This window comes from Netta rufina (assembly GCF_964035555.1).
Source record: "Netta rufina genome assembly, chromosome: 12".
NCBI lineage: Eukaryota > Metazoa > Chordata > Aves > Anseriformes > Anatidae > Netta > Netta rufina.
Genome location: NC_140135.1, coordinates 21,752,356 through 21,780,081, shown reverse-complemented (window position 1 = coordinate 21,780,081; position 27,726 = coordinate 21,752,356). Strand labels below are relative to the sequence as shown.

The following is a 27,726-nucleotide window of genomic DNA, read 5'->3' as shown; positions in this document are numbered from 1 at the left end:
TAGGGGGTAAATCTTGGCAAGGGGTTGTGTGAGAACCTGAGTCACTACAAAGGATCATAGAATCATCTGTGTTGGAAAAGACCTTCAGGATAATAGAGTCCAACCATCAACCTGTCCTTCCAAGTCCTGTCAATAAACCATGTTCCTCGGTGCCATGTTCACACGTCTCTTAAATGCCTTCAGGGATGGGGACTTTACCATGTCCCTAGGCAGCCCATTCCAATGCTTGCCCACCCTCTCTGTGAAGAAGTTCTTCCTAATATCCAATCTAGATTTCCCCTGATGTAAGTTGAGACCATTTCCTCATGTCTTATCGCTTGTGCCCTCCTCACTGCGACCTCCTTTCAGGTTGTTGTAGAGAGGGATGAGGTCTACCCTCAGGTTCTTCTCCACACTAAACAACCCCAGTTCTTTTGGTTTCTCCTCATAAGTCTTGTTTTCTAGTCCCTTTACCAGCTTTATTGTTCTTCTCTGCAATAAAACAGGATAAAATAGGATTGCCTGGGGGTGAGGAACAAGAAGCGATTGTCTTCTCCAATTGTACCCAAAGAGAGTCATCTTACACTTCCACCTTCCTGTCATCTGTGCTAGTAGCAGTGTCTCTGTCAGTATAGTGAATGGGACCAAGGAAATAATCTTGCTGGAAAAAATAACATAAGTTATTCTCAGCCTGATTTACTCTTTGATCCTGCTTGTTGTGTAGTCATGGTAGTGCTAATACTGGTCCAAAGAAGGCAGTGGGAGTGTGCAACATGGTGACAGGCCTTTTAGGATGATTTGTGGTGGTGGGACCACACCCAGAGTGTGCTGGCACTGCTCTCTCCAGGCTGCTGCCAGCAGCTCTACACCCACTCGAGAGTCTTCTGGGACACTGGGCTCTCTCTATCCTGGTGCTGTAGCTACTCTGCTCTATATTAGGAAAACTCAAGTGTTTGAACTAGACAGAGCTTAAAATAACAAAAGGTACTTCAGTAATCACAAGCTGGTCTTTTATAAACTATGTACAGTCCCAACAGAACTATTTAAAACCAAAAATAGGTTGGTGGAGAGGGAAGTGAATGTGGGTGGGGAAACTTACACTTAAAAAGTAGTGTAAAACTGAGCTGTTCCAGGGAAATCCTGTATTTTAGGGAACCATGACCTAAATAGATGTGAAAAGGCAGTGAGCCTACATGAGACCCTGTACTAAAAGGAAGTTACAGGATTTGTCTAGCACACTGGATATGATAAAACTGAAAATCACAGGATGATGAAACAGCTTTACCTCACATTTGACTCTGCCTGCAGTTAAATTTGGAGGGATAGCTCATAGTCTGGGCAGTCAGATCCCACAGTAAGGCTGTGTTCTAGCTCCTAGAAATCTGGCTATTGTTCAGATATTCAGTGAGCTCTGTGAGCTGGCCAAGAACTTGAAATGCCACACCCAGGCATTGCCTTGGATGTCTGAAAAAGGCAGCCCCTGTGTGCAGCTGCCCTTCTTGTTATCAGTGAGCCTAAGTGCTGGATGACTCTTGGTTGAAGAACAGAGAAGCATGTGAAACAGTTAAGCACATTTCTGACTTGTTCATACACACATGAGAATCCTTTTGGAAGGATGAGCTCAGTCACAGCAGTGATCTCTGTGCTGTCTCCCCATGGAAAAGTCTCTTGAATGATAAGTGGAGCTTCTGAGCATGGCTTTCTTTTTTTTTTTTTTTTTTTTTTTTTTTTTACTGCCCTAGATTCCAAGTTACTGCTAAAACAGTTCTTAACCACAGGTGAATTTGAAGACCTTTACATAGGGAGTGACTTGTTTAGTCTATTAGCTCATGAACCTCAAGTACTTATGGTACATGTGATTCCTTTATACAGATCACGCTTGTACTGTTATCATCCTGTCTTGATCTTGTTTTGAGTTATTTCTAGCTGAAAGCTGCTTGTAATTTTGGCAGGTATCCACTGGATGCTAGGTTTGGAAAGCTTATTGGCTGTTTGGAAATGCATCTTGACTACTAGGCTTGTCTGTTTTAAACACTTGCACTGTCTTTGCAGCTGCTAAATGATACTGGGAAATCCCCTGCTGGAAGGGAAGAACTAGACTTAAGCAAGTTTAGGGGGGAACAAGCTGCTAAGTCTTCTTAGAAAATCTGATATGCTTCCATGGTGGTGGGGGTGGGGTAATGGAACTGTTTTGTGAGTTAAGTTACTGCAGTAACAGACAGGGCCATAACACTAGTGTATGGCATAGATTTTACTCCAGTGGTGGCGAGGGAGCGAAATACTTGTTTGTAACCTGTGATTAGGATTGTCTAGGGGGTGCATGCAATAGCTGTGAGGAATGTCACACATACCACTGCTGGCATTTCAAACATGCCCACTGCCCTGCTGACTGCCATTAAATTGAAGAGCTTTAAGGAGGGATGTGGTTAAGCTCAGACATGTGAAGCACAACTGCCAACCCCACTATTACGGTACTAAGGCTAAAACAGGCATATACGGTTTCTCCAGAGAACAGCACCTTCTAACATGCACAAAGCAAATGAGTGTTAAAACAAACCACCACCACCAAAAAACAAAACAAAACAAAAAACACTCCAAACAGGCGAAACAAACCCAAATCTACCTCAAAGTGTAGAATTTGAACGATGGCAACTGCATGTGGCTAGACTTTGCTTTGAGTTTTCCTTCTTGATGCAAAAGTTGTGGAAGAGGGGGAAGTTTTTTTCCCCCATATTAGTTTTTCACCTCCTTCTGGATTTGACTAATGAAGTATGTTGTCTCTAGCCCAAATAGCAGATACAAAAATAGTTGTTCCAAGGCGTGACTTCAAACTAGCTCTAAAGGAATAGTGAATGGCAACATTATGGCTTGGAGCAGCTACAGGAAAGCAAAGGGATGTATGAAGAATCTATTTATGAGAGAGGAAATGGCAAAAATAGAGGAATTGACCCGTTGCACAAACTTGTGAATAGGTTGTGTAATAAATGTCCTGCAAACATCTGTACTTGACTGCAAATCTGGGGATCCACCCGTGGCTTCTTTTACTGGCTTAGTGCTTGTATCTCGCAACTCCTCTTGTCAAACGGAAGCTTGTTTGCACTTCAGACAGGGTTGTAGGCTATTAGCAGCCACAATGTTGAAATACCACTTTTGGGGTGTAGCTAGTTACTATCTGCCTGGTTGAAAAGGAAGGAATTATATTCAAGTAGCTTTAGCTTGGAAACATTAATGACTTTGGAAGACTTGATGTGCAAGGTGCAGGGAAATTCCCTGTGTGACTTTTTAATTTTTATTTTAAAACTTATTTATTGTTTTGAATGACTTACTTTGTAGTAATCTTCTTATGATGTAGAACTTTTTCAGGAATAAACGTTCCCTGGGAGCCCAAATCTGATCACTAGTTAAGCTGGGTAAATGATGTCCACAGAGTTCTAAAATTCCAAGTTCTCCAACCCATTAAGAAGTGTTGATATATAGCCCTGGCTTTGCATGGCCCCACATTCTAGTGCATGCTTGGTAGCACTGTAGAAAGAAACCTGGACTTTGAAATGCTGATTGTGAGAAAACAGAAAAGTTGAGGCAGAGTGGTTCAGTAAAAGTAGCCTCTAAAGAAAGGCAACTGTAAATGCCAGCCCCTTTGGATAAGGGAGAAGCTTTTCTGAGTGCATCTTGTGAGCTCTGTGGATGTGGTTTGAAGAAGACCTGAGTTTTTGAAGGGACTGCTCTGGAGGATAAGTTTTGAAGTTTGGAACCAGTAAGTTTGGTTCTCTGCCTCTTGTGGGGTGGGGGAATGGAGGGTAAAGCCTCAGCTTATATAAGGATGCCTGAAGTAGATTCCCTGATTTGATATGAGTAACTGATCTCTTGTCTAATTGGCTTGTCCTGAAGGCAGGATCTCCTTGCATTCAACTTTTTTACCCTGTACTCAGGACCTTATGAATATCAGGTATTGATCAGTTTCAAAGGGGGATTTCAGCAGGAAGCGAGTTGTGGCTTCTCACACTTGGTTTCAAGAACCAGAAAAACAACAAAGTACTGCTGTGTTGCTCTGTTCTGTAGACATTAATTTTTCAACGGCAGAGTGTGTCTTCAAGGAAACTGCTTTTTTTTTTTTTAAAAAAAAAAAAAAGTTTACTCCTTGCTGTAGGGAAGAATTTTATTTTTCTTATCACTGGGGGATGAGCACTCCAGCTCATTTCATAATGGAAAGGATGGAAGTAATGGAAAATGGAAATAATGCAGCAGCAATACGTGTTTAAATGCTAGAATTGATGCTGTAAGATACAGCTTATTGCTGCATTTTATTGTTATGACTTTTACATAATGGATTTGTGAGAAATTGATCATGAGAAGGAGGAATTGAAATGTAGAGTATCTTGTCCATGAACCTATCGCTATGCATTGGTACAGAAAAGATCAAAAAAAATCTGTGCCTTGTCTCTGCTGTCTGTTGTAGCTCTGCTGATGGGGGTAGTCATGGTAACTAGTTTCTTTTGCTACTGCCCTGGAGTACTGCTCAGTGTTGAAGATAGGTAGACCTTCTCCGATAAAAGGCTGTTCTGCTGAGAACCAGCAGCATGGGGCATTTACTGATAGGCCTCTTCATGTAACTCAATCTTTATTTTCAGTGCTTTATTTTCTTAAGCCTGTTGCATGCAGTTCCAGTGAACAGCTTGTGTTCCTGTCACCATAAGTCTAATAAAGAGTTATTTTTTATACTGTGATAAGTATTTTCATGAATGTGTAGCTTAGATGGCTACTTGCTGGGCCAGTAAGTATAGAGGTCTAGCTCTTCAGCTAGAAAGTTCCATGATGTGTCAAGAAAGGTCTTGAAGAGATGTTTGCCAACATGATGAACTGTTATTGGTTATAGTATGTATCTCAATCTGCTGAAAGAGCAGAATAAAGAATAGAGACAAAACTCATGCAGGTAGAACGTGTTTTGTACCATTATTATTAACTGGCCTGATTTTTTTCCACAAAGTAGAAAAGTAGGGGATTAAATGTATAGTAAACATTGGTCATTAACATATAAATTCTGTGGAGTTAGACTTGCAAAGCCTCTTGGTGAGTCCAAGGTGGTTGGGAGGGGGGTAGAGATAATCCTAGAATTCTACTCTTGTGTTCAAGTGGACAAACAATTTTTGCCGTTTTAATCATTGGTTCAAAAATCATCTCTTGTGGTAACAGCTAAGTAAATTAATATTTAGGACTGACATTACAGTTTGACAGGGTTTGTATTAGGGTAAATCGCTCAGTTTCCTTTTTTGAAAACATCATATTTTACCAGATTCTTGGTGCAGCCTCAGTCTTTTCTCATCTGATTCAAGAACAGGGATTGGCTCTTTCAACCACTGGATACAATGCTTGCTATAAATCCTGTGAGAAGACTTGGAAAGAAAATGCTGTTAGAGTGGCCCTGGAATCGGCTTATTTAGAACCCCTTTGTTAGATAAAGCAAAAATTATCTATTCTTCCAAGCTCTGTGTTGGGCAGAGGACTTCTACAACTTGGAGACTAACGCAGAAGTCTTTTAGAAGAGTGGGTAACCCATAGTGTAGCTATTATTTTATTAGTCAGTGTGTTGTAACCAGCTTTTTCCCCTGCCCCACCAGTGGTGCTAAATCCATCCAGAAAGGTGCATTTTGCTGGAAGTTACAGAGAGTGCTTTCTGCATTGTCAGTGCTCCTCCTGTGTCTCTGCTGAAGTGAGACAAATTGTCAGACATGTACTTGTGTCAGGGCATGTCTGGTTTCCTCCTGCTCAGGCTATGCCTGCTCCACCCTTTCTCGGTTCAGTTTTTGCAAGTAGACTCTTCAAAGCTGTGAACTTTCTCAATCTGCACTGCTGTCACTGCAGCTCATTTCCTGTGGCAGCTTCATAGTCTTGCTGTTCTCAACAACTTTGTTCAGTATCTGTGTGAAAGCTGCAACTTGCTGCCCACATAGGCCATCTTGCCTGACTGGAGACCGAGAAAGGAGTGGAGGGGGGCTACAGCTGTCATGTGGCTTTGATGTGTGGTTCTACAGTGTTTTTTTGGAACTGATCTGGCTCGTTGCTGTGCTTATTCATGGAGAGGGAACAGGACTCTTTGAGCCTAAATCTAGTTAGATGTATCCATATCACTTCTCTAGCCTGGCTTGCTGGTGCTTGCACCTGTGAGAACAGCGTTTCACAGTCAAATGGAGCTCCAGCAGCTGCAACCTGTGCCTGCCTCCAGATTGGTCTGCATGGAAGTGGGGCTGAGCACACGGCTCACAATGCCTTCAGTGGCTTCAGAGGGTACCGCAGTTACCAGTAACTGTGTCCTTCGGAGATGTGAGCTCATGGGGTGCCTTCTCCTAGCTTTTCCTCAGTTTACTATTCACCCAACTTTCTTTTCTATAATAATCTTGCTGCAAGTCAAATGATTTGTTCTTTTATCATTTTCAGTTCAGATACTGACCTAAGTATGAGATTTTATTGAAGGGACTCAAGCACATCTACCATTTGATTTTCAAATTAAGAAATGTGTTGTTTTTTAAGTAATACATGTGTTTACATGTAACACGTGATTCTGTGATTATACCTAGGATAGAGCAGCAGCACCCTGTGTATGTTACCACAGGGCTATGCACATAAAGCCAGTGGCAATGCACTCTCCTTGAGGACTCGTGTCAGATCACATTAGGTCACTCAGCAGCAATATGCACTTTCCAGTGAGGTCTGGAGGATGCTGCCAGCTTCTCACGTTCTTGGTCTAGAGCCCAGTGATGTGTTTCATAGCACACTGCATGTATGGTCTCCTTCCATCCTACAAGGATGGTGATGGTGGATAAGGTAACAGAGCAGCAAAATATCTGTTATTAAAGGTAGTAAGTGGAGCATCTTTCATAGCCTACAGACAACAGCTCTTGATGCCTCTGTCAGATTCAACCTGGACAGCAATTGAGCCCATTAACTGAGATCCAAATATGTAGTCCGTTGTTCCTTTTGTATCTGGCTGCTTACAGGGAAGCCACTTGTCCCTCTGCAGGTGTTTTTAATTTAGTTTTACTGTAGGCGTGAACTGAATTTTTCCTCAGTAGATAACACTGTAGTGTGGAATTTGGCAAAACAATAAGTGAAACTTTCCTGTAAGATCTGTGTAAACCTGCTATTTCTTACTGAGTCCAACTCTTACAGTTGTGCAGTAATGACAGCTATGTCTCGTTTGTCTAAAGTAGTCTGAATTTTGTAATATTAAGCTAGTTTTAAACAGTGGTTTAAAGAAAGGTAGTATGCTTACAAGATCCTTAGGCATCTCAGTACCTTCAGAAAAGTGAGCCAGTCTATAACTGACTGTCATGGGTTGCTTCTTAGTATGCAGCAGATGCAGGAAGTTGGGATGCATTTATAATTAGTGTATCACTGAAAGGTACAGTCAACTCAAAATCTGTATGGTTTTTTTGGAAATGACATTAAAAATAGTTCTAACTGATTATTACTTCTGTAAAATGAGCTTACGTGCTGTGCTGTCAAATGTGGAAAGAGAACAGAAGATGGATGGGGAAAGGACTTTTTTTTTTCCCTATTACAACAGTTATGGCGGCATCTTTACTTGTTGAAATGTTTTTGGATAATGATGATTGCTTGTGTCTATTTTCAGTTTTACCTGTAGATGGCTAAGAGATATATGTGGAAGGCAGCTGAATTTTTCTTTAACATCAGCTCTTTATCTTCAGAGTCTGCTCTAAAACCACTAGAAATCCCTTAAAGTGTGAATTCCTTCCAAAACAAGGCCAAGACAGAATTGGTGTCTGGGATATTATGTACCACTTAAGTGATACTTCAGTCTCACTGGCACTGAGTACGACAAAGGTGGGCAAGCTTCCTCCTCCATTTTATTATGGTGACTCTATTCAAACGGTCACAGTGGAGTGGGAATGGGGCACCTTCCTTGGCCATGTTAGGATCCCTATGGTTCCAGTCAAGTGAGTAGTGCCATTTCCCAGTTGAATGGGGAGAAAGGTAGCTGAGAGAGTGGTGAAATGCTGGGGAGCCATCTGCAGGGTTAATTCTCAGTGGGGGCTGCAGCCTGGCAGGGCCAGGGCTGGCACCTGGGGTGTGCCTGTTCCCTGCTGGTGTTCTGCTCCTGATGAACTTAGGGATATGAAAAGGCCCTTTAAGACTGCTGGAAGGGGGGTGGTTTAATTAAATGTAATCCCTTTAGAAATTGCAAGCACTTTCATATGACCTGAGTCCAGCCTCACCCTGACACAAAGGACCCAGGACTGTTTTCAGAAGAGCGCTGGTACTCGGAAAAGAGCCAGATGTCTGTGAGTATTGCTGGTGCTGCAGGTGGGGGTCATTACCTCTGATGCTCCTTAGAGGCAAATCAAGGTGCTATCTGGATTGGTGTGTGACTCCTGTCCTTCCAGCAGGGTACTATGCCCACAAGCATGTAAGGTGGCAGGGTCCATGTTAGGTGGCTGCAGCAGGGAGTGGAATATGTGGCCCTGAGAAGTACTTGTCACCTCAGAAAAGTGTTGTTGTTTTTTTTTTTTAGATAGTGACATGATTCTAATTATACCTATGAGACTGCTGTTAGTCTTGCTGAAAGCCAAAACTGGGAAAGTTTTTTAGATTTCTGGGGTACCTTGTGAGATCTTGAGTTCCTCTTGCATCTTCAGTTGAATATAATGTACTTCTTCAGTCATAGCTTGTGCCACTTGTGCATGGTGTTAGTTCCAGTATCTTTACTTGCATCAACTGTTGGTTGAACAGATACTCTATAAGAGTTGGCTAGCCAGGAGTTTCTTCTTAACTTCTTTTCTTTGACAGTCAAATGAGTAATAAAAAAAAATATTTTTCCCTAGTTGTAGTTACGCCACTTTATCCAGAAATATTCCACTTGGTGGCTTGAACCTGGAAAACAGTATCTGAAGCTTGAGGTCTCCAGACCAGTACTGTGTAACAGCCTCCTTGCATTCAGGAAATCCAGGGAGGAAAGAAGCTTTAATTCAGGGTCAGAGTTCTGTAGAGGTTGATACTCTGTTGTGCTGACTCTACCTATTGCTCTGACATTAATTTCTTAGTGCTCTGTTCCTGTCTCCATCTGACAAACAGAATTATCTGTTCTACCTCTTGCACTGCTTCATACACTGTGGTGTTAGTACAAGTAATACATCTGTTATTCAGTGTGATGGTATCAGTCCTTCCTGTTTGTTCTTTCATATACAACTACAAACTCTCATCTTAGGAAGAAGTTATAGCAGGTTATTAGTAAGGATCATTTAGAGACCTGGAAGAGAACTGATAATCATTGCTGCTAGTTTATTGGGAATCTGAGTGGTACCACAAAAAGTGAAAAGAAAAAAGCGGAACTTGAGGATATATGGGTGGGCAATGTTAATGTTTCTGAAAAGACGTTGCAGATGGGTGCATGGTACTGGTATTATGCCTGTTTCCCATGGTCTGCTAGACACCATGTGAGGAGGGTGCTGTTACAAAAGCTTTTCTCTACCAAAAAGAGCTTTCTTTGACTGCTCTTGGAGCTAAAACAGTGTATTTTCCATGCAAGAGCTTCTGTTTGTGCAGGGGGTCTTCCTTGAGCCACTGTCCTTGGCTACAGGAAGTGCTTTAATATGCTTTGGTAGTGGCAATCTGTAGCTGTGCTTAGACTGGTAAAAACAATGGTAATTCCTCAAGTAGAGAAGAGGAAGAGTTGCTAGGTTTCTATCTCTTTCCTGTAGCCATTATGAAATGAATCAGTTAAATATGGGCTTTTTCCTTGAGTATTTTTTTTGTTGGTGAATGTAAAGTTGCCTGTTGAAATGCAATAGTTAAACTTTCATGTAATGGGCAAGATGGCCTTCTCTAGAAGCTTATCATACAATATAACTAGCTGTTTGTATACAAAATATTTTATTATATTATAATGGAAAAACAAAAGCCTATTCATAGGCCACCCGCCATGGTAAAACTTCTAGTTTAAGATCTAAGCAGAACTTGAGGGTTGCAGACACTTGGATGCATCACTGAGTGCATTATATATGCTAAGATGATAAAAATTCAGTTAGTTTAAATAGAGCTTCAGTATAACTTACTGCATTAGGATAGCATTCTTGGTAAATTGGTTGTTGATGAAATTCAGTAAGTCCTCTAAAAATACATCCTGAAAGTTGGAAGCTTAAGAAAAGAGTTTACTAACTGTCAGTTCTGGAAAAAGGAATGGGAATGAGTGCTGCCACTCTGGTGCTTGTAATCTGATCAGTTGTGGGTAGTGTCTTTCTGTCACAGTTTTCTCCTGTTGCTAGCATCAAAGAAGTATGTGCCTTGCTTGTCTGGGATGACAGAGCTAGAGCTGTGTATGCTCAGCAGTCCAAGGTGATTATCTTACTGAGCAGCATTTTATTCTGTTTGCAGCCAGAACAGTAAATGCACTGATGGTTATGCGCGCTCTCAGATGAAGGTGTTGATGAGGAATCAGACTCTTATGGTCTTGTTCAGTCTCCATGTTTGACTGCGTTCTAGAGTATTCTAGTATTCTTAGTGGTCTTGATACATTCACCCCTGGGAAAAGCAATTAAGTTTTTCAGGCATGTCTTTATGGGGCAAAGTTTGAGCACCTGTAGACAAAAGGGTCATTGCAGTGTCTTAATTCAGGCCTAGTGGTTAACCATTTCTGCACTGTTACTTGGAAGACACTTTTTTTTTTTTCCTGGGAACAGAGCTGTTATATATACACTACAGTTATTTCTTAAGGGGAGATGCATCTACGAAACAATAAATGTAGATGCTAGGATATTTATTCTAATAAAACCTCATTAAATGGTTTAGAAATAAAAGTATAAAACCTTAATGCTAGTGAATCTTGAGACTATTCTTGCTTAGAGTAAGCACTGATGTTAAATTAGTGGTTTAAAAGCACTTTGGCAGGGTAACTCAAGGAACAGGACAAATGGATGAGTCTAAACTATAATGCGACTGGCTTATGCTGGCTTTCTTCTGCTATAGCATTGTTACACAAGGGGTATGCAACATCTGTGTTGGGCAGTACCCAGCTGTGTGTGCCTCAGTATGATGGTTTAACTGAAACTAGTATTTCAGATGATTGAGGAGAATGAAGGCAAGCATGCAGTGCCTGGCATTTACTTGTCAGGCAGAGGTTACAGCAATCTATAGATCTCTGGTAGTTTCTGTCTGAGCTGCAGACAGAACCCATTAAGGGAACAGTGGAACTGCCCAAAAGTAGAGTGATCCCTGGGTATCTTTCAGAACAAAGCCTCTTTGTTTTTTCAGGCTTTTATACATACTGGAAGAACCAATTTGTATTTCTGTACCAGTACTTAGGCTCTTGAAATGAGAAAAAAACAAAACAAAAACAAACACCCCGGTAAAGCTGCATCTGCTCTGAATGAACTTCTTATCTGCTAACTGGGAATGCAGACCACTGGTTGCCATTACCTGTAATGGTGGAAACCTCACTTTGTTTTTTCAGTTCACCACTGGCTTAAAAATTCCGTTTGGTAGCATACGTATGTGTGTTCTTTTTCCTTCTTTCCCCGCATCAATGAGGCTTAACAAAGCTCAAATTTACAGCAGCATTTCAGCCCTGTATGAAATGTCAGTGATACATCCCAGGACTCGCTTCAAAGCGCCACCACCCTGGTCTTTAACAGCAGTCTGCTATTTAATGTGTTAAAACTTTGTTCAGATTAGGGAAGCTAACGTTACTGGGGTGTGGTTCTTTTTTTTTTTTTTTTTAAAAAAAAAAAAAAAAAAAAAAAAAGAAGGCTGTTTCCTGTGGTATCTTAGCTCATGCTGTCTTCTAAAATAGCATAGCCTGAAACTGGAAGTGTGTACCCCATTCAAGACTGTACTGCTCCTAAACCTTAGATTGCTACTCATCTCGAGCACAGAAGGCTTCTACTAAGCAAAAAAGTACATTTCAAATTACTGAACATACTAACTGAAGGATGATAACTGGTCAGGGAGCTTAACTACATTTAAGTGAAAGACAATGAAGGAATTGTACTGGTTGTAGTATAGGTCTGTATTTTACTGTGCTAACAAAGATCTGAATCTTACAAATCTGCAAGAATTATGCAATTCTGTGATGATGCTTACTGAAGCAGCTCTACTTTAAAATTTGTGATGAAGAGCTTTAAAGTTATTCAGGCACTAGTTGCAAAGAGCTGCCACAAATGTTTGTTTTCTGGTGCTTCCGCTGTGCTCAGATACTTTAACCTTCAATCACTTATACAGATGTTATCAGCCAAGATAGCTACTGTTGTTTTGTTTGTTTGTTTTTTAATCCCATAAACAGTGGAGCAAAAAGACAATTTCTTTTCATGGTAGCTGATACATTAGTGGTGTAGGTGAACAGGAGCGACTTTAAAGCAACATTCTCGCTTAATGAGTAGTTTAATTAACCCCTCTTAGGTGGCTTATGGACATCTTTACTCATGCTGCTGGTATGTGGCCTAGGCAAGACAGTCTTAGAAGCCATCACTCCTGGTTCAAAAGAGTGCTTCCAATTATAACTAGAAAAGATGGTTTGGGGGTTTGCAGCCCTGCTAGCAAGCAGTTGAATTTGTGGTTCACTGAAGCACTGTGAAATTAACAAATTGTCAACCATCTAGAATCTGGGGAGAATGATTTTTGCTACGAGTCCAGAGGAGGGCTACAAAGATAATTGGGGGCTGGAGCATCTCTCCTATGAAGAAAGGATGAGAAAGCTGGGCATGTTCAGCCTGGAAAAGCTTCCAGGGAGACCTTATTGTGGCCTTTCAATACTTTGACTTTTACTTTTCAATACAAGCTACCAACCTTTTTCTCTTTCCTTACTACTTCTAAGGGATGGTTGTTTTGCAGTTTGACTTCTTTTGTGTCAAAAGGTTCAGAAATTTCAAAATCAATTTATTCCTATTGTGCTTGTTGATGATCTTTGCTACAGCAATGTCTAAATAGTTTTCCTTGTGCACAGCTGCTCTTAATGACTTCAGCTTTGCTGTGCTACCTTTAACTTCTTATAGCATATACTGAGAGTTTAAGCTGAACTTAAAACAAGAAAACTCCATGGTTCATCACCAAGGGTTATCAAATACCAAGTAGTGGCATGACTAGTCCCAAGTAGGTTCAAGAAGGCTTTTGGGAAACGTCAAAATGTGTTTGGATGTGGTGGTCTCTTTAAGCACTTGATTTAAACTTAACTAGTGCAGATTCATGATTTCACTTTTTTTTTTTTTTTTTTTTTTGTGTAGGCATCTACAGCTATGAAATTTGACTGTGTAACAAGTGACAACATAACCATTTCCTCACTGTTTAGAGATCTTTCACCTCCCTGAAAGAACTGGGTGGTAGTAGGCAATTACGTAGCAATCCTTCTACTTCTTTGTGAAGTGCCTGCACATATTAATGTGTGTGTTAGTTCAGTATGCATCCTTTTTGCCTTAGCACATGAAGTCATCCTTGCATCCTGTCTGCTTTGTACCACTAGTCCTTAGAGTATACCAGGGGTTGTGCTTTATAATCTCTTAAAATCTCCAGGGAGACTAGAACAATATTGTTCTGTACTCACTCATCTTCTGCAGCAGTCTGAGTTGTTAATGCATCTGGGGACTTCCTTGACATTCATCCTTCACATGGAAGAAGTTGAATGTCTGGTTGCGTATAACTGGGATGTCTGTTTTAGTGAAAGATATCAGGGTGTTGTTCTAAACTCAGAAATACAACTAAATAAGCTGTAAATAATTGTCTCATGTATAAGTATGTAGATGGGAATATAAATTGGAACAGATAGGATAAACTTTTACACTAGAAAACAGGAAGGTTACATTTTGTGAGCGAACTGAAGTGATGGGGTTTGGGAACACTGTACTGGCAGTACAGATGACTTTATAATCACTGGCAGTGGAATTCATGGAGGCTTGGGAGCAGGTCCCTGGCTGGAGGCAAATGATGTTGTTCATTATTATGTGTAGTGTCAGTTGAAGCATCTATTGTAATGATGTCTCTTCTGTTTTCCAGATCAGTGTGCGTGTTACCACCATGGATGCTGAGCTGGAGTTTGCCATCCAGCCCAACACTACAGGAAAGCAACTCTTTGATCAGGTAAGTGATGGAGCTGCAGAAGATCTAAAGTTGATATTGGTGCTGTGATTCTGTTAAGGCAACAGCAAGCAATTTCTTAAGGGCTTCAAAGATTAAATGACAGTGCGTGGATCCATCCTGAGAGAAATTAGCAAAATAAGAAATGGCACACTTTTCAAAACTACATCATTTTTTTAGCTTTAGAAATGTGTTAGAAGCTATTCTTGCCTTTAACAAACTGAATTGGTGCTATAGCTCGTAATATGGGTTGGATAGATATCTGCAGTCATAACTCATAAAATCGGTCTTTTGGGGGAGCTAGTAAGCTATTGTTGGTTGGCTTACTTGTATCTGTTGTGTAATTGATTTCAAATAATAGGTGTTCTGTAGAACAGGAGAGCTTTAGCTGGTGTTTCAAACATTGCTGCAACTCTTAAGTGCAAGTGATATTCTATACTCTCATCAGGGCCTGAGGGAGATTTTAAGATAAGTTATGTACTGTATTGTATTAGGCCATCTTTGTGTTTTAGCTGTCTTCTTCATTCACTGACTAGGCATATTTCCTCCTACTTTGACCCAAACTGAAGCAGGGAGTCAAGTGCACTCCAAATTAGGAGCAACTGAAGACAGATTTTTATCAATTGCAGCTGTTGAAACTTTGACAGGCTCCACTATGTGTATCTGCTGTAATCCCAAAGGCTCTATCTAGGCAACTGCCCTGTCAGTCAAAGCATCTGCTACTAGGAAATGATGTATTCTTGTCTCATAGACAGTGGAGGCTTTGTCAGAACTCTGAGGAAGAAATCAAGCATTTCCGAACTGGAGAATAATCTGAGCTATAAATTTATAGTTTAAAGAAAAGTCATTAATCTAAGATTCATCATACAAGATGAAGGAGCTGCCAGACCAGATATGTATGCGGTTCAGAGCTCTACGCTGAGCCTATCTTAATGAAGTGAGGTACTTAAGGCCTGACCCACCCGTAGAGGTCAGCTGTCTCATATGGGGCCAGCAAACCAAATTTAATTTTTTAGATGCTTAACCACAAACTACTACTTTCTCTCATACTCATCTGGATGATTTAACACTAGATATTGTATTGCTGTCCGTAACCCAGCCCTGAAATGGCATGTGTGTACGTGGAATAAAGAGATTGTAGGGGTTAGTGAAGAGCACCCTTTCATGATGGGAAAGGCAAAAAATGCTTTCAGGAAGGTTCTGTGCTGCAAAGTGGTTTCTCATGTCTGCATGTTACTATGTAGTAGGTCCTGTGTATTTTAGCCCTTTGTGGTCTCAAGTCTGACAGTTTTTGTTCAATGGAAGTGAGTACTGGATTCCATCCAGAATATATGTGTGCAACATGGAGCTCCACCACAGTTAGTTTATGGAACCATATTCTGATAAAGCTGACATGACGTACTTCAAAGTTCATCGAAGGGTGAACTGTTTTCCTTTAGAAAGTATGTTCCTCAGCTGAATGCTTTCTATGATTATTTTTCATTAAATAATTTCTGATCTTTTCTAGATAAAGCATTATGCACTAAGAAGTGTTACTACTGAAATCAGTAGTACTTTTTAATCTATACATAAACTTCTCAGTCAGCTCTAGACCATCTTCAGTTTTTGCCTCATTTGACATAGAGTACAAACTGAAATTGTGGTGTTAAACTTGGACTTCAGCAACTTGTCTGTTTTTGAGAGGCATCTAATCGTGTTTCCCATAAGGGAATTTTTTGTGTCTTAGTAATTGATTTCACTCCTTCATGTCATGTTCTGGAACAGCTGTACATTCTTCTTTGTGCAATGTGTTTCACACAGCACCTGTCTAAACAGAAGTCTTGTTGTGTTTTTTTCTATCATACCCTCAGTGAAGGGAGAAAATAAATGCTGCTGCAAAACTAAGTTTTGAAGTTGCTGATATAGATGAGACTGTTTTCTTTTTCTAACTTGGGTTGTAGATAGAGTTGGAAGAAGAAATACTATGGGAGGAAAAAACTTTCAGAAGCTAGCTGTTAAATAATTGCTATATTTAAAGGATCTGGTGTACACTGTCACTTTATACTATCCGTACATCAGAGACTTGGTGGATGGGTGCTATAGTCATAAGAATTTTTTAAATTTTAAAAGTTTTTTTTTAATAGTTCAGCATATATCTTAGCATATATGCTTTGTAGAGGCAGTGCTTCTGGTTTCTGATAGGACTGATTCTGAAATGAATGTTTTAGAGCCTTACCATTGGCAGACGGTTAGTCAAAGACCTAACACAACAGTGCTGGTGATAGAAAGACTAACCCTCTGCCATGGCTTGGGAACGTTCTGAGCAGTAACGTGGGGAGTTGGCAGAAGATGTGTGGATGCTGAATGTCTTTCACCTCTAGCACAAATACAGAATTTTGGAGGCTATTTTTATGTGAGTGGTCAGGGAACCTAATCCCAGCTTCTCTTGTGCCCTGCAATCTAATGATTTACTCTTTTACTATTAAGGAAAGTAGTTGCAAAGGAAGAAGGTATTCAACTCCTTAAACAATGAGGAAACATTTCATGCTGGTCTCAAAATGCAAATATGCAACAGACAATTGTCTGTCCATCTTTTATTTATTTAATGATCAAGGCTCATATTTATTGCAAAAGAGACTATCCATAATCAGACCTGTGCATAAAGGGGGCTGAAAATACTGGGGATGGGGGGAGCAAGTATTTGTATTAGGGACAAGCTCAAACATATTCTTGATCTGTGCATAAAGAGCTAACTGTATATCAAAACGAGAGTGTATAGTGACCTGACAGTGCATAGCTTGACTTACTCCCTTTAATACAGGAAGAGAGCTTTGAACATATTGGACTATTATAGTATAAAATTTACTGATCAGTATGTGAGGAATCTCTTGCTGAGTGTAAAGCAATGAAATGGTCATAAATCACGAGGAGCCTCTAGTATTCTTTTATCTAGCAAAAGTCATCTGGAGGCAGATGCATGAGTCGGGAGTGCTACTCTGTGATGCAAATACTTCTGTCCACTATACCAGAACACTTCATATGTTGCAACCAAATCATCTTATCTGATGATTGATTCTCAAAAACTAATGCCTGTTCACCTCACTCTTAAGAGAACTTAAAGTGAGATTTTTGTACTCTAGCCACTTTTGCCTTGCTCTCTTAATTTTTTTTTTTTTTTAACTGTCAACAGGCATGTATTCAATATTTCAAATAGCTGAGCTGTTTGTGTAGATTAGTTCTTGTAAAGGACTAGTCCAGAGCTGTTCTTCATGCTGACACTACTAATAGGGACTAAGCAATGACCGTCTGACTAATCTTCTCACTCTATCTGGCTTCCATCCTGAGGTGTTCATGGGTCCCGTACTGGGATGTGTAAGAACAAAGTTATAGCTGAATTCAATTTAGCTTGTGTTAAGTTTAAATAAATTTAAATAATGTGCAGTTCAACTTTGGGCTGTTTGTTCATTATTTCTTAACGTGCCTTTTATTTTTCTATGGACAATTCTATCCCTTCCTTTTTAGGAAATACCTAAAAGATATTTCAACTATATTTTCTAGCTCCCTTGAAATATCATGCACTCCTTATGGTGTTAAACTAGTGTTTTTTCATGAATCTGGTTCTGAAAAAATGTCTGCCTTCATGAGGGCTTTTTTGAGGGTAGGGATTTTCTCTACAAAGCAAGTTTATGTTTTTGCTGTTGCAGCATATTGACCTTCTGGTGTGAAACCTGATTTTGACTCTTTCACAGAAGAATTTTTAGAGATCCTGAATGTTTTTGCCCCCGAGTGCCCTTTCAATTTGAATGCATGGTCAGTTCTGAATTAAGCAAAAAGGAAGCTACTAAATTTTACCAAGGTTTCTGGCCACACAACTGTCTTAGTGCATGCTGCTGGCTTTGTTCAGTAATGTTTAGAGAGTATTTGTTTCCACTCGTTGTGTCTAAAGGTAGAGTAAATATATTCATTATCCTAGATGTAGTTCTGTCCTATTCCGAATGGGATTCAAAGGATTTTTGGAAAAGCTTATGTCTATGTAGCTTCATGAGCAAGAACAATTTGAGTTTAGAGATAAAGTTCCATAGTATTAGTAGGTGAATGGGCTTGAGGTAGGAAAGGTCCTGTCTTCCTCTATCATGCCTGATTAAGTTCCATGATGAAGTTTTGTAGTGTTGTCATCTTCTGCCACAAGGTACCTGACTAGAAATATCCTTATGAGCTGACATATGGTGTAATAACACAATGATTTATACTAGAGGTCTTCCTACATCATCCCATCCCCTAGGATTGTAATTGTATAGCATTATCTTAAATAGTTTACACGGACAAAACCTGTATTAATTGAGACAGGAAGATTATGCAAACCTACTTTTAGCATCTTTGCTTACATGCCTCTTAGCATCAGATACTGGATTCTAGTGCTTGCCAACTCACCAGGAAAAACAGTTCTGCCAAGGTTAAGTATAGGCTATGGGTGTTGGGAGTGCTGCTTACCCCTCATGCAGTGAATCACTGGTTACTTCATGGGCAGCTTGGAATATCGCTTTCCTGGGATGCAGCATACAGGTACTGCAGCAGTGGTAGCTGCTTGTTTTCCTTCTTTGACCCTGTTCTTTATCAAATTGAAGTGTAGTTAGATTGGAGGCTAGTCTGTAAAACAAAGCATTGCTTTGCTTTGTATGTCTCCTATACATACACTGTCAGATTTTTTTCAGGTGGTCATTTGGGGACCTAAGGAATTGCACTTGATTATCATTGTGGGTCCCTTCCAGCTTGGATATTCTATGAAAAAATAACTTTTTTTTTTTGTGTATGTGGTAGAACTGCTTAACTACTTATTGCTTTGCAGTTGTGTCCCTCCAGTTTCAATTCCCTCTGAAACTTTGTTTTTTGGGAGGGGATAAACTGATTCTAGCAGACGTTTTCTGTCACAGAGGCAGGGGGACTAGCCTATGCCTTGGGCAGGAGAGGTAACAGTAATTCACTGGCCCAAGTGCTTCACAGCTGGCTGGCTGGAAGGTTTTTTCACAGAAATGCCCTGGTTTAATGGACACTGACTTTACAAGCTCCTCAGACAGCCTGCATACAAACTGTAGTCACAAAACCTTTTTCTGTTTTGAGCGCTTCTGTGGTATGAAAACATACTCCTTCTTCTGTGTACCCAGTTGCTTCTATAAGGCAGCTTCTCAAATGCTTTGATTCTGATCACTTCTGACCTTGGATTGTGTTAGTTTCTTGTTCTTTCCCACTTTAGAGCCTCTTACTTCTAGTCTTTTGTAGAAGTGGCTTAGCTGTCTGCCATACTAGATCTATTGGGTGGTAAGTACAATAGATAGATGAGGATCTATTTATTTGATAGGCCTTGCATCAGGCTTTATTTTTTAATGATGAGTTGTGGTTACTAAACTACTTAGTCAGTGCTTCCTTCTCCAACCTACAATGAACTCCACTTCCCTGACTTCAGATTTGCTCCTTGATGATATGCTTTGTGCTCTCTGAGCCTGTAGCTGACCATGTAAACTTCAGTCCTTCCAATACTATCTTATGGATATTGTGAAGTCTAAGAGATAGTGGCTTCAGCATTAAGATGGTTATGTTATCTGATGATCAAAGTTCTTGAGGCATGGTAATCTTGCATGGGCAATTGGGATGTAGGAAGGCTAGGAAAAGAACCAGCATGGTGACAGTAGCACGAACTGAATGATTTGGGATTCTTGGAATTAATCTCTGGGATTATTTTTGGCATTAATCTCTGCAGGCTTCATCTGTGCCCATAGCCAGACTGAAGACACATGATGAAGCAACTTGAGTCTTCTTGAGAGACATGACTCGAATCTCAGTGCAATCTACCTGTGGGCTAGATATATGTTCAATTTCATAAACCATTCCAAATTGGCCTTGTTTACTAGCCTGAACAGAATAACTATGGCATATTAAACTGCAGGTGTGGCAGCAGGTCAGAGCTACTCCAGCAATACTGTTTGCTAGCACCTTACTCTTAGAAATACTTGACATGCCTGTCAAGACCTGCTTCATCTTCAGGCAGGACAACAGGTAAGATTCAAGTCTGATTTATGTGCTGTGGAATAGTCCAGGATGCTTTGGCCTTCGGAGCAGGAACTTGTTCTGAGTGGAACGTCTTTCTGCTTGAATGCTTTGCTATCTTTGTGTAGACATTGCTTTCATGCAAGATCCCCACTTGTTTGCAAGTATGGTGGTATATTTCCTGGGGCTGAGAAAAAGGGCAATCTTCAATAATCACCTTGATGCTAAAATCTACATTTAGGAGACCTGCCTATTATGGCCCTCCTGCTGCTGTGGGACACCTCTTAATGGCAAGATCTGTAGCTGGGAGGAAGGTTAGTGTTTGGTGAGGGGAAGTTCAGGAGCCATGCAGGCCTGGAAAAAGTAGAGTAAGGAGAAATGAGAGAAAAGGCTGTCGGGAAGACCTTGAGACTCTACTCTGAACATATGTAAGGAACGTACTATGTGCTTAGATTGTCTCTAGAAATACACCACCTACCCTAAGGCAGAGAGACAAATTTGCTCACAAAGTGGCCTTTAAGCTAAAAGTGTTTGAAGAGCCTTGTTGTGGCTGGTCAAGGTTTTGTGCAACAGCTGGATTTTAAGTCTGCCTGTAATCTGTTGCCAACTGTATATTAAACCTTGTACTGCATGCTAAACAAGACACTGGGACTGACTTAATATTTTCTGTGGTACAAAGAAAAGATGTCACTGTCCAGCCAAGAGAGTAAACTCTGGTATTTAAGCATAGTGGTCTATGCGTTAAACAGTACTCCGTATTCTCTTGTTCTGTGCACCAGCCCTTTTCCAGCCCTAGCTACTGCCAATAGCTGTTTGTTTTTTGGAATATCTCACAGTTCATCAGGGCTCTAAATGCTGTACACCCCCAAACAAAATTGAGCTGCTAACTGCTGTCTTTTTTTTCCTTCTCCCCACTTGACAGAGGCTACCATCATGTGTCTTTACTTTCAGGATGAAGGCTAAATGGGCCAGATTTATGCTCAGGCTAAGAAGCCACAACATGCCTTGCTTTACAAGCTCACATAATTCGTAGAGCAGGAATTGCACTGCATTTTACTTTGATTCAATAGCAATCTGGGGGTGTGATGTTGTGTGCTGTGCTCTTCCGCCCCATCCGGGCCATTGTTATCACCACTATTGCTCTGCAGACTTCTGCTATGGAATAAAAGCCCCTTTGTGCGGGGCCGCAGTGCGATGCCATTCAATTCCTTGCTGGCAGTTCAGCTTGTTGAATTCCCAGGCTTAAGCTGCTGACAAATGAAAATGAGGCAAGCAGACACATGCAGCAGTGGGGGGCGAGCCTCCATCCCATTCAAATGTTAATGTTGCCGAGAACAGAGCTTTCCTTAGGCTCTAGGACAGCCCTTCTTCCTCTCCTACCATGTACTTTCAATACATACAGCAAGGTCTAATGCTATTCTGAAAGCCTCCTTAGCTGTGGGCATCCTACTATGTGATATGTGCAAGTGAAGGCCCACAAATCCCTGTTTACTCTGGGCTTAATGCCAATTCTCCATATTCAAGCAGGGACAGGCTGAATAATTTAATGGACTTCAATGGAATGATGTATGTACACTACATGGCCTTGTGTAAGTTTTGTATGTGCTACTAATATCATGTCTCTGCTGAAAACTCCCCCCTCCTTTTTTTTTTTTTTTTTTTTTTTTTTGTGCCCTACCGCTGCTTCTGTAAAGCCAGAAGAAATGTCTGATCCAAGCCCTAAGTAATCTAACTAGTTAGTAATGTGTTTGCAGGGAACCTGTGACCTTAATGTTGTATATCAACAAATCTGGAGACCACATTAGAAGGAAATAGAGTGCATCCTTAGGAATCAGAATCAGCGTGGAATCAACTTAAAAGAAAGTAGGGGGTTGGGGAGAGATCATATAGAACATGGGACAACGCAGTGCTAAATCTACCTCAGCTATTTGTCAAATCATTGCACCCTGAAGGAGGGAAGCTGTGAGGGAGCACAAGGGGTGGGAGCTGTGTTAAAAGCAGTTCTCCAGGTACAGTGTAGACCTAAAGCCAACTGTCTTCTCCTTCCTCTATTGTCTAGTATTGGAGGTTACAGGTAAGTGCCTTGTTCACAGGTGTAAGAACAACTTGGGGGGGCAGATCAGGAAGGATGTAGATGAACTTCAGTTTCTAGACTTAGAATCATAGAATATCCTGAGTCGGAATGGACCCACAAAGATCATCGAGTCCAACTCATGTCACCACAGGTCTGCCCAAAAATGCAGGCCATGTGACCAAGTGCACAGTCCAAACACTTCTTAAACTCCGACAGGCTTGGTGCAGTGACTGCTTCCCTGTGGAGCCTGTTCCAGTGTGCAACAACCCTCTTGGTGGAGAACCTCTTCCTCATGTCCAGCCTGAACCTCCCTTGACTTGCTGAACCCCATGGCAGGCGGGTCCCAGACTTGACAGAGTACAAAGTGGTGGCCCCATGCTAGTGAACAGGCTCTGCCAAGAAACTTCCCCCCTCCTTTATACCAGCATAATACTGCAGTAGTCTTGCCCCCCCCCCCATGAGGCTTTTGTCTCCTGTTACAGTATGTCTGTAAACACTTTTAACTCTCATTTATGCACCACTTACAGTGGGCTAGAGGCATGACTAAGGAGAGAGCTCCTGTATCAGTGTAGTTAATTCCTGTAGAAGCTCTTAAAGCTATTACACCTGTCAGATTTGTATAGCTAAAATGCAATGCAACAGATTGGCTTATAAATGGCTAAACAATACACTGTCCCAGCTGCTGTTTTTATGCAGCAACAAACCTTAAAGATAGGAGGGAGAGGGATGAATATATTTCCCATGGGGGCCTCCTCTGATGCCCTATCATCTATGTTTGTGAAAAGTAGCAGGGGTGTCAGAATGCTATGGCCCTGGTTGTCTCTGTGCTTGTATGTTCTTACCTCTGACAGGTTCTCCACCACCAGTGAGATCAGCCTGTCTGACTGGGATTCCTAATAATTATCTTTCTTCCAGGTTGTCAAGACAATTGGTCTAAGAGAGGTCTGGTTTTTTGGACTCCAGTATCAGGACACAAAAGGTTTCTCAACATGGCTGAAATTAAATAAAAAGGTATGTTCAACCTTCAACCTCTCATTTATCCTTGGTTCCCTTTTGTTGGAGATTCAGTCTCTGTACTTTGATCAGGGATCTGTTCTTCTATAAACACCTGAAATTACAGCAAGTTGGTACCACCTTCCTTCAGTCCATCTTCCCCACCCTGGAAAATCTGTTACCCACCCCAAGAATTGTTAATATGATGCTCATGTGAATACTTGCCCATTCACTACTGTGTTGGAAAGGAGAAATTTTTTCAAATGCATGCTTGTCTTCTCTTCCTGTCCATAAACCTGATCATCTTCACTTGGTATGTGGGCTATAAAACAGAATAACTTTGTTGCTCCAGGTAACAGCACAAGATGTACGCAAAGAAAGCCCTCTGCTTTTCAAATTCCGAGCCAAGTTCTACCCAGAGGATGTGGCAGAAGAGCTGATCCAGGACATCACACAGCGCCTATTCTTCCTCCAAGTAAAGGAAGCAATTCTGAACGATGACATTTATTGTCCTCCAGAAACAGCTGTCCTGCTGGCTTCCTATGCTGTCCAGTCAAAATATGGAGACTTCAACAAAGAGGTTCATAAGTCTGGCTACCTTGCTAGTGACAAACTGCTTCCACAGAGGTAAGTGAACTTAGTCAGTCTTAGTTTTTCTTTGCCTTAAAAGGTTTGTAGTTTTTTTGTGGTCTTGACTGCACTTTTCAGAATAAAGTAGTCTGGTGCCTCTCTGAGGATGAGAGCTCTTTAGGAGCTTTAATCTTAAAGGTCCTATTGCTACTGAAGAAACTCTGATTAGAGGTAGTGGGAGAGGCTCCAAAACAAACAAACAAAAATATTATGGTGCAAGGTGAACATAGCTTGTCATTTGTCAGAAGTCTTGAATACTGACTAGTGTGTCTCTACCTAGTCTTATTATAGAACTCCTATTTCTTGGAACATTTTTGTGGGGAAACTGATGCCCACAGCGTATTTAATAATGTGGTGTTCTGAAGTGATGTGACTGTGTCAGCATAAATGCAGTGGCTGGTCTAAATCATCCAATGTGTTCTTTCTAGAGTTCTGGAGCAGCATAAGCTTAACAAAGACCAGTGGGAAGAGAGGATCCAGGTGTGGCATGAGGAACATCGAGGAATGATTAGGTAACTGATGCATGTGGAACTGCTGTGTTTAAGATATTGTGATATATGCTAGCGCGTGAAGTATGAAGTCGTATAAAAATCTGTGACTTACTCCAGGATGAGTTAGCATTCTTCAGATTATTCCACTGGGAGTAACTAGGCCCAGCTGGTTGTCCTTAATGTAAAAAACAAACAAACAAAACAAGAACAACAAAAAAACAAGCTTGCAGATTTTGTTTGCTATTGTGTTCAAGAATGGTTCTTGGAGTCTTTGCCAGCTTATTGCTGCTCTAGCCGTGTAGGAAGACAGCGCCCAGCACCTTCTTGATCTAATGTTGACTCAAAAGGGATATCTGCTTTCTTTTTGCATGCTGCAGAGAAGATGCTGTTTTGGAGTACCTGAAGATTGCACAGGATCTGGAAATGTATGGTGTGAACTACTTCAGCATTAAGAACAAAAAGGGCTCTGAACTCTGGCTAGGTGTAGATGCTCTTGGACTCAACATTTATGAGCAGAATGACAGGTAATTAACCCCTCACTCATCACTACATTCTACTCCTTTCTACTAAAGGTAGTCTTTTCTGGAATTCTGGTCTTATACTAAACTCTACTACTTCTGTATCATTCTTGGGTGTATTTTTGATGCTGCCAGAATGCTCCCTTAAACATGGTGCTTTGGACCAGAAAACATAATACATTGTCAAATGTTATCAAGTTAGTTTTACTTGCATCCTTAGTCTTCATGATGCAGATGAATTCTTCAGTTATGTTTTCATTAAATAAATAAATAAGTGTAAAACTACTCTCTGTTTGTAGTTCATTTAAATGATTCTAATTTTGTTTGCTTATTCGAGTCAACCTAAGAATACTGAAATATGAAGGCAGGTTTGGCAGAATTTTAAGCTTTTTATTGTAGGTCAAGAATTTGGAATGACTTGAGATTTTCATCTCCTTTGCTTTCTATTTCTGTAGGCTAACACCAAAAATTGGATTCCCTTGGAGTGAGATCAGAAACATCTCATTCAATGACAAGAAGTTTGTTATCAAGCCTATTGACAAGAAAGCACCGGTAAGAAGCAGCATTCAAATTGAAGTTTTTAAACTTTCAGTTTCTTCTTAGCTGAATAATCAGTTGATTGCTAGCTTTTTTTTCTTGCTGTGTGTTTTTTATTTAATTGTACATTATCTTGTTATCAGTAATGTCAACATTGACTTAAGCAGTGCTCTACTACCTGATACGTTTGGGGCAGTATGCCCAGAATGGATCTAATAGCAGTAAGGGGATAGATGGAGCTTGGTTCTGGCCACACTGAACAAACTTCTTCCCTTGTAATCTTATGCTGTATGAAGTCAGTGGGAAAGAGAGGCTTTCAGCTTAGGGTTGCTGGTTCTCCTAAGACCACACCAATTTTCTGATACAATTACTGGTCTGAGCTACCCATGTTAACCTTGAAAGCTTCTGTTGCATCATGTTGACTTTAGTAGTGTGGAATGTCTTTCACAGTTTTCCACCTTATTTGAAGCTGAAGATTCAGGTTGTTTTGTAGGGTACACTGGGAGCATTTTTTCTTAGAAATTTTTAATAAACATAATTCAGCTTGGTTTGATCTTTAGGGCTTATTAACTTTGTGTGAGCTGATACCTTCTGTTTTTTTGGCTGTTCTTGTTTCACAGCTGTTTGGAAGCATTTTCCCACTGCTGTTGCTCTGTTTTAACAGAACGAAATTATTTATCTGCAGGGCGTAATGTTTGACACCCTTTCTGACATAAGACAAAGCATTACGCTTGATGTGGATGGCCAGACTATTATATTAAAGAGCTAAGTGGGAATAAAGGTGGGAGAAGGTATAGTCTCAATATGCCTGGTGAACTAACTCCTGATTGTGTTTGCAATGAAACAATGGAGCAAGTCACTCTGCACTCCGTGTACTAGAAATGCTTTACAGTGAAACTGAGCCCACTGCAAGGAGAAGTTGGGCACTTTTGCCCTGTGTTTATCAGGTTGAAATTCACTCCTGAAAGAGTGAACTAGATGCTGAGCAGAAAAGCTGGCTAGCAGTTCTAGAAAGCTTAGGGTCTTGGAGCATATTGCATACTCAGGGGGTTATTATGCTAAAGGAACAAGTATAATGTTGCCTTTTCCTTGTCCCAAGGACTTTGTATTCTACGCCCCTCGGTTACGGATTAACAAACGAATCTTGGCACTTTGCATGGGGAACCATGAGCTCTACATGCGCAGACGTAAACCAGATACCATTGAGGTGCAGCAGATGAAAGCACAGGCCCGGGAAGAGAAGCATCAGAAACAGATGGAGAGGTTGGTGTAGGCTTCTGAGTAACCTGGACTTGGTTGGTCACGGCATAATAGTACCATGTGCTAGATAAATTTCTGGCAGCACATTAATCTTCTTGAGCCAAAAACAGGGCAAATTTCTTTCTGCTTCAGTAGATATAATGGGAGGATGGAAACAGCATTCATCACAAGTGTGACCCACTAACACTTTCTTGGAGTTAAAAATGTGTCTGTCTATTTGAAAGGACTAATCTGGATCTTGATATAAAGAGCTTTCTCTTAGTATCATTGCTATTGAGAACTTCCCACTGAGGTGAATGCTGACACAGCTTTTTCTTTCTTTGCTTCAGTTTAAAAGGATACAGCTGGTGTAAAGCTCATCAGCTGAGTGATCTAGTACACATCTCTTGTGTGCTTATAGCTTCACTAGGAAGCACTCCAGACTGGATATCTATTAATTGTAAATTGTATTATGATTTTTCCCATCATCAGAGCCCTCCTGGAGAATGAGAAGAAGAAGAGGGAGTTGGCAGAAAAGGAGAAGGAGAAGATTGAACGTGAAAAGGAGGAACTAATGGAGAGACTCAAGCAAATTGAGGAGCAAACCAAGAAAGCCCAGCAAGGTAAGATGAAATGCTCCAGTATTCCATTTAGATGCACAATCTGAGTGAGAAGGTTGTGCATCTAAAACTAAACTAGAGTAAACTAGAGTAAAACTAGAAGCATCTCTGAGCCATTCAGACTCTATGTCCAAATTGGTGTGGTAGGGCCCAAGTTTAGCCTTCTGAAGCTGAATATAACTTCTCCAACTGCACCTGCTGAAGTATGGCTTGTGTTAAAGATGTAGGTGGCAGCTAAGCTGCCTCTCCGTCAGCCAATCTATGTTGCAGTTGTTCATTTAATGGCTGGAAGCTTTATCTCAGCACACCTGTAGAGGAAGGAGTAAAAAAGCATAGCAGGGGTCCTACCAGCCAGTGCTCTGGTTCTTATGGTCTAGTTGCATAGTAATGTTGGCCACGCTGTGTTGCCCAATCAAAGTGCTGTATGCTTCTCTGTCTTTAAGGACATCATTTTGGGATAGGTACTTCCCTACAAATCAATGAGGTAAGTAATCTGCTGGTTTGGAACAGGCTTGACTCTTGGTCTTCCAGCTTCAATTTACAATATGAAG

The 27,726-nt window shown here is 40.8% G+C and overlaps 1 protein-coding gene across 1 annotated transcript in view; it reads left to right on the top strand.

Moving 5' to 3' along the window:
• The window catches only part of MSN (moesin), a 45,455-nt gene that overhangs the window by 11,825 nt on the left and 5,904 nt on the right, over nucleotides 1-27,726 (top strand). The window contains exons 2-9 of the mRNA XM_084293988.1: nucleotides 13,972-14,055; nucleotides 23,063-23,158; nucleotides 23,493-23,767; nucleotides 24,199-24,282; nucleotides 24,639-24,785; nucleotides 25,235-25,331; nucleotides 26,416-26,579; nucleotides 27,048-27,178. Coding sequence (XP_084150114.1) covers nucleotides 13,972-14,055; nucleotides 23,063-23,158; nucleotides 23,493-23,767; nucleotides 24,199-24,282; nucleotides 24,639-24,785; nucleotides 25,235-25,331; nucleotides 26,416-26,579; nucleotides 27,048-27,178 — 1,078 coding nt within the window. The remainder of the gene's footprint in view (nucleotides 1-13,971; nucleotides 14,056-23,062; nucleotides 23,159-23,492; nucleotides 23,768-24,198; nucleotides 24,283-24,638; nucleotides 24,786-25,234; nucleotides 25,332-26,415; nucleotides 26,580-27,047; nucleotides 27,179-27,726) is intronic.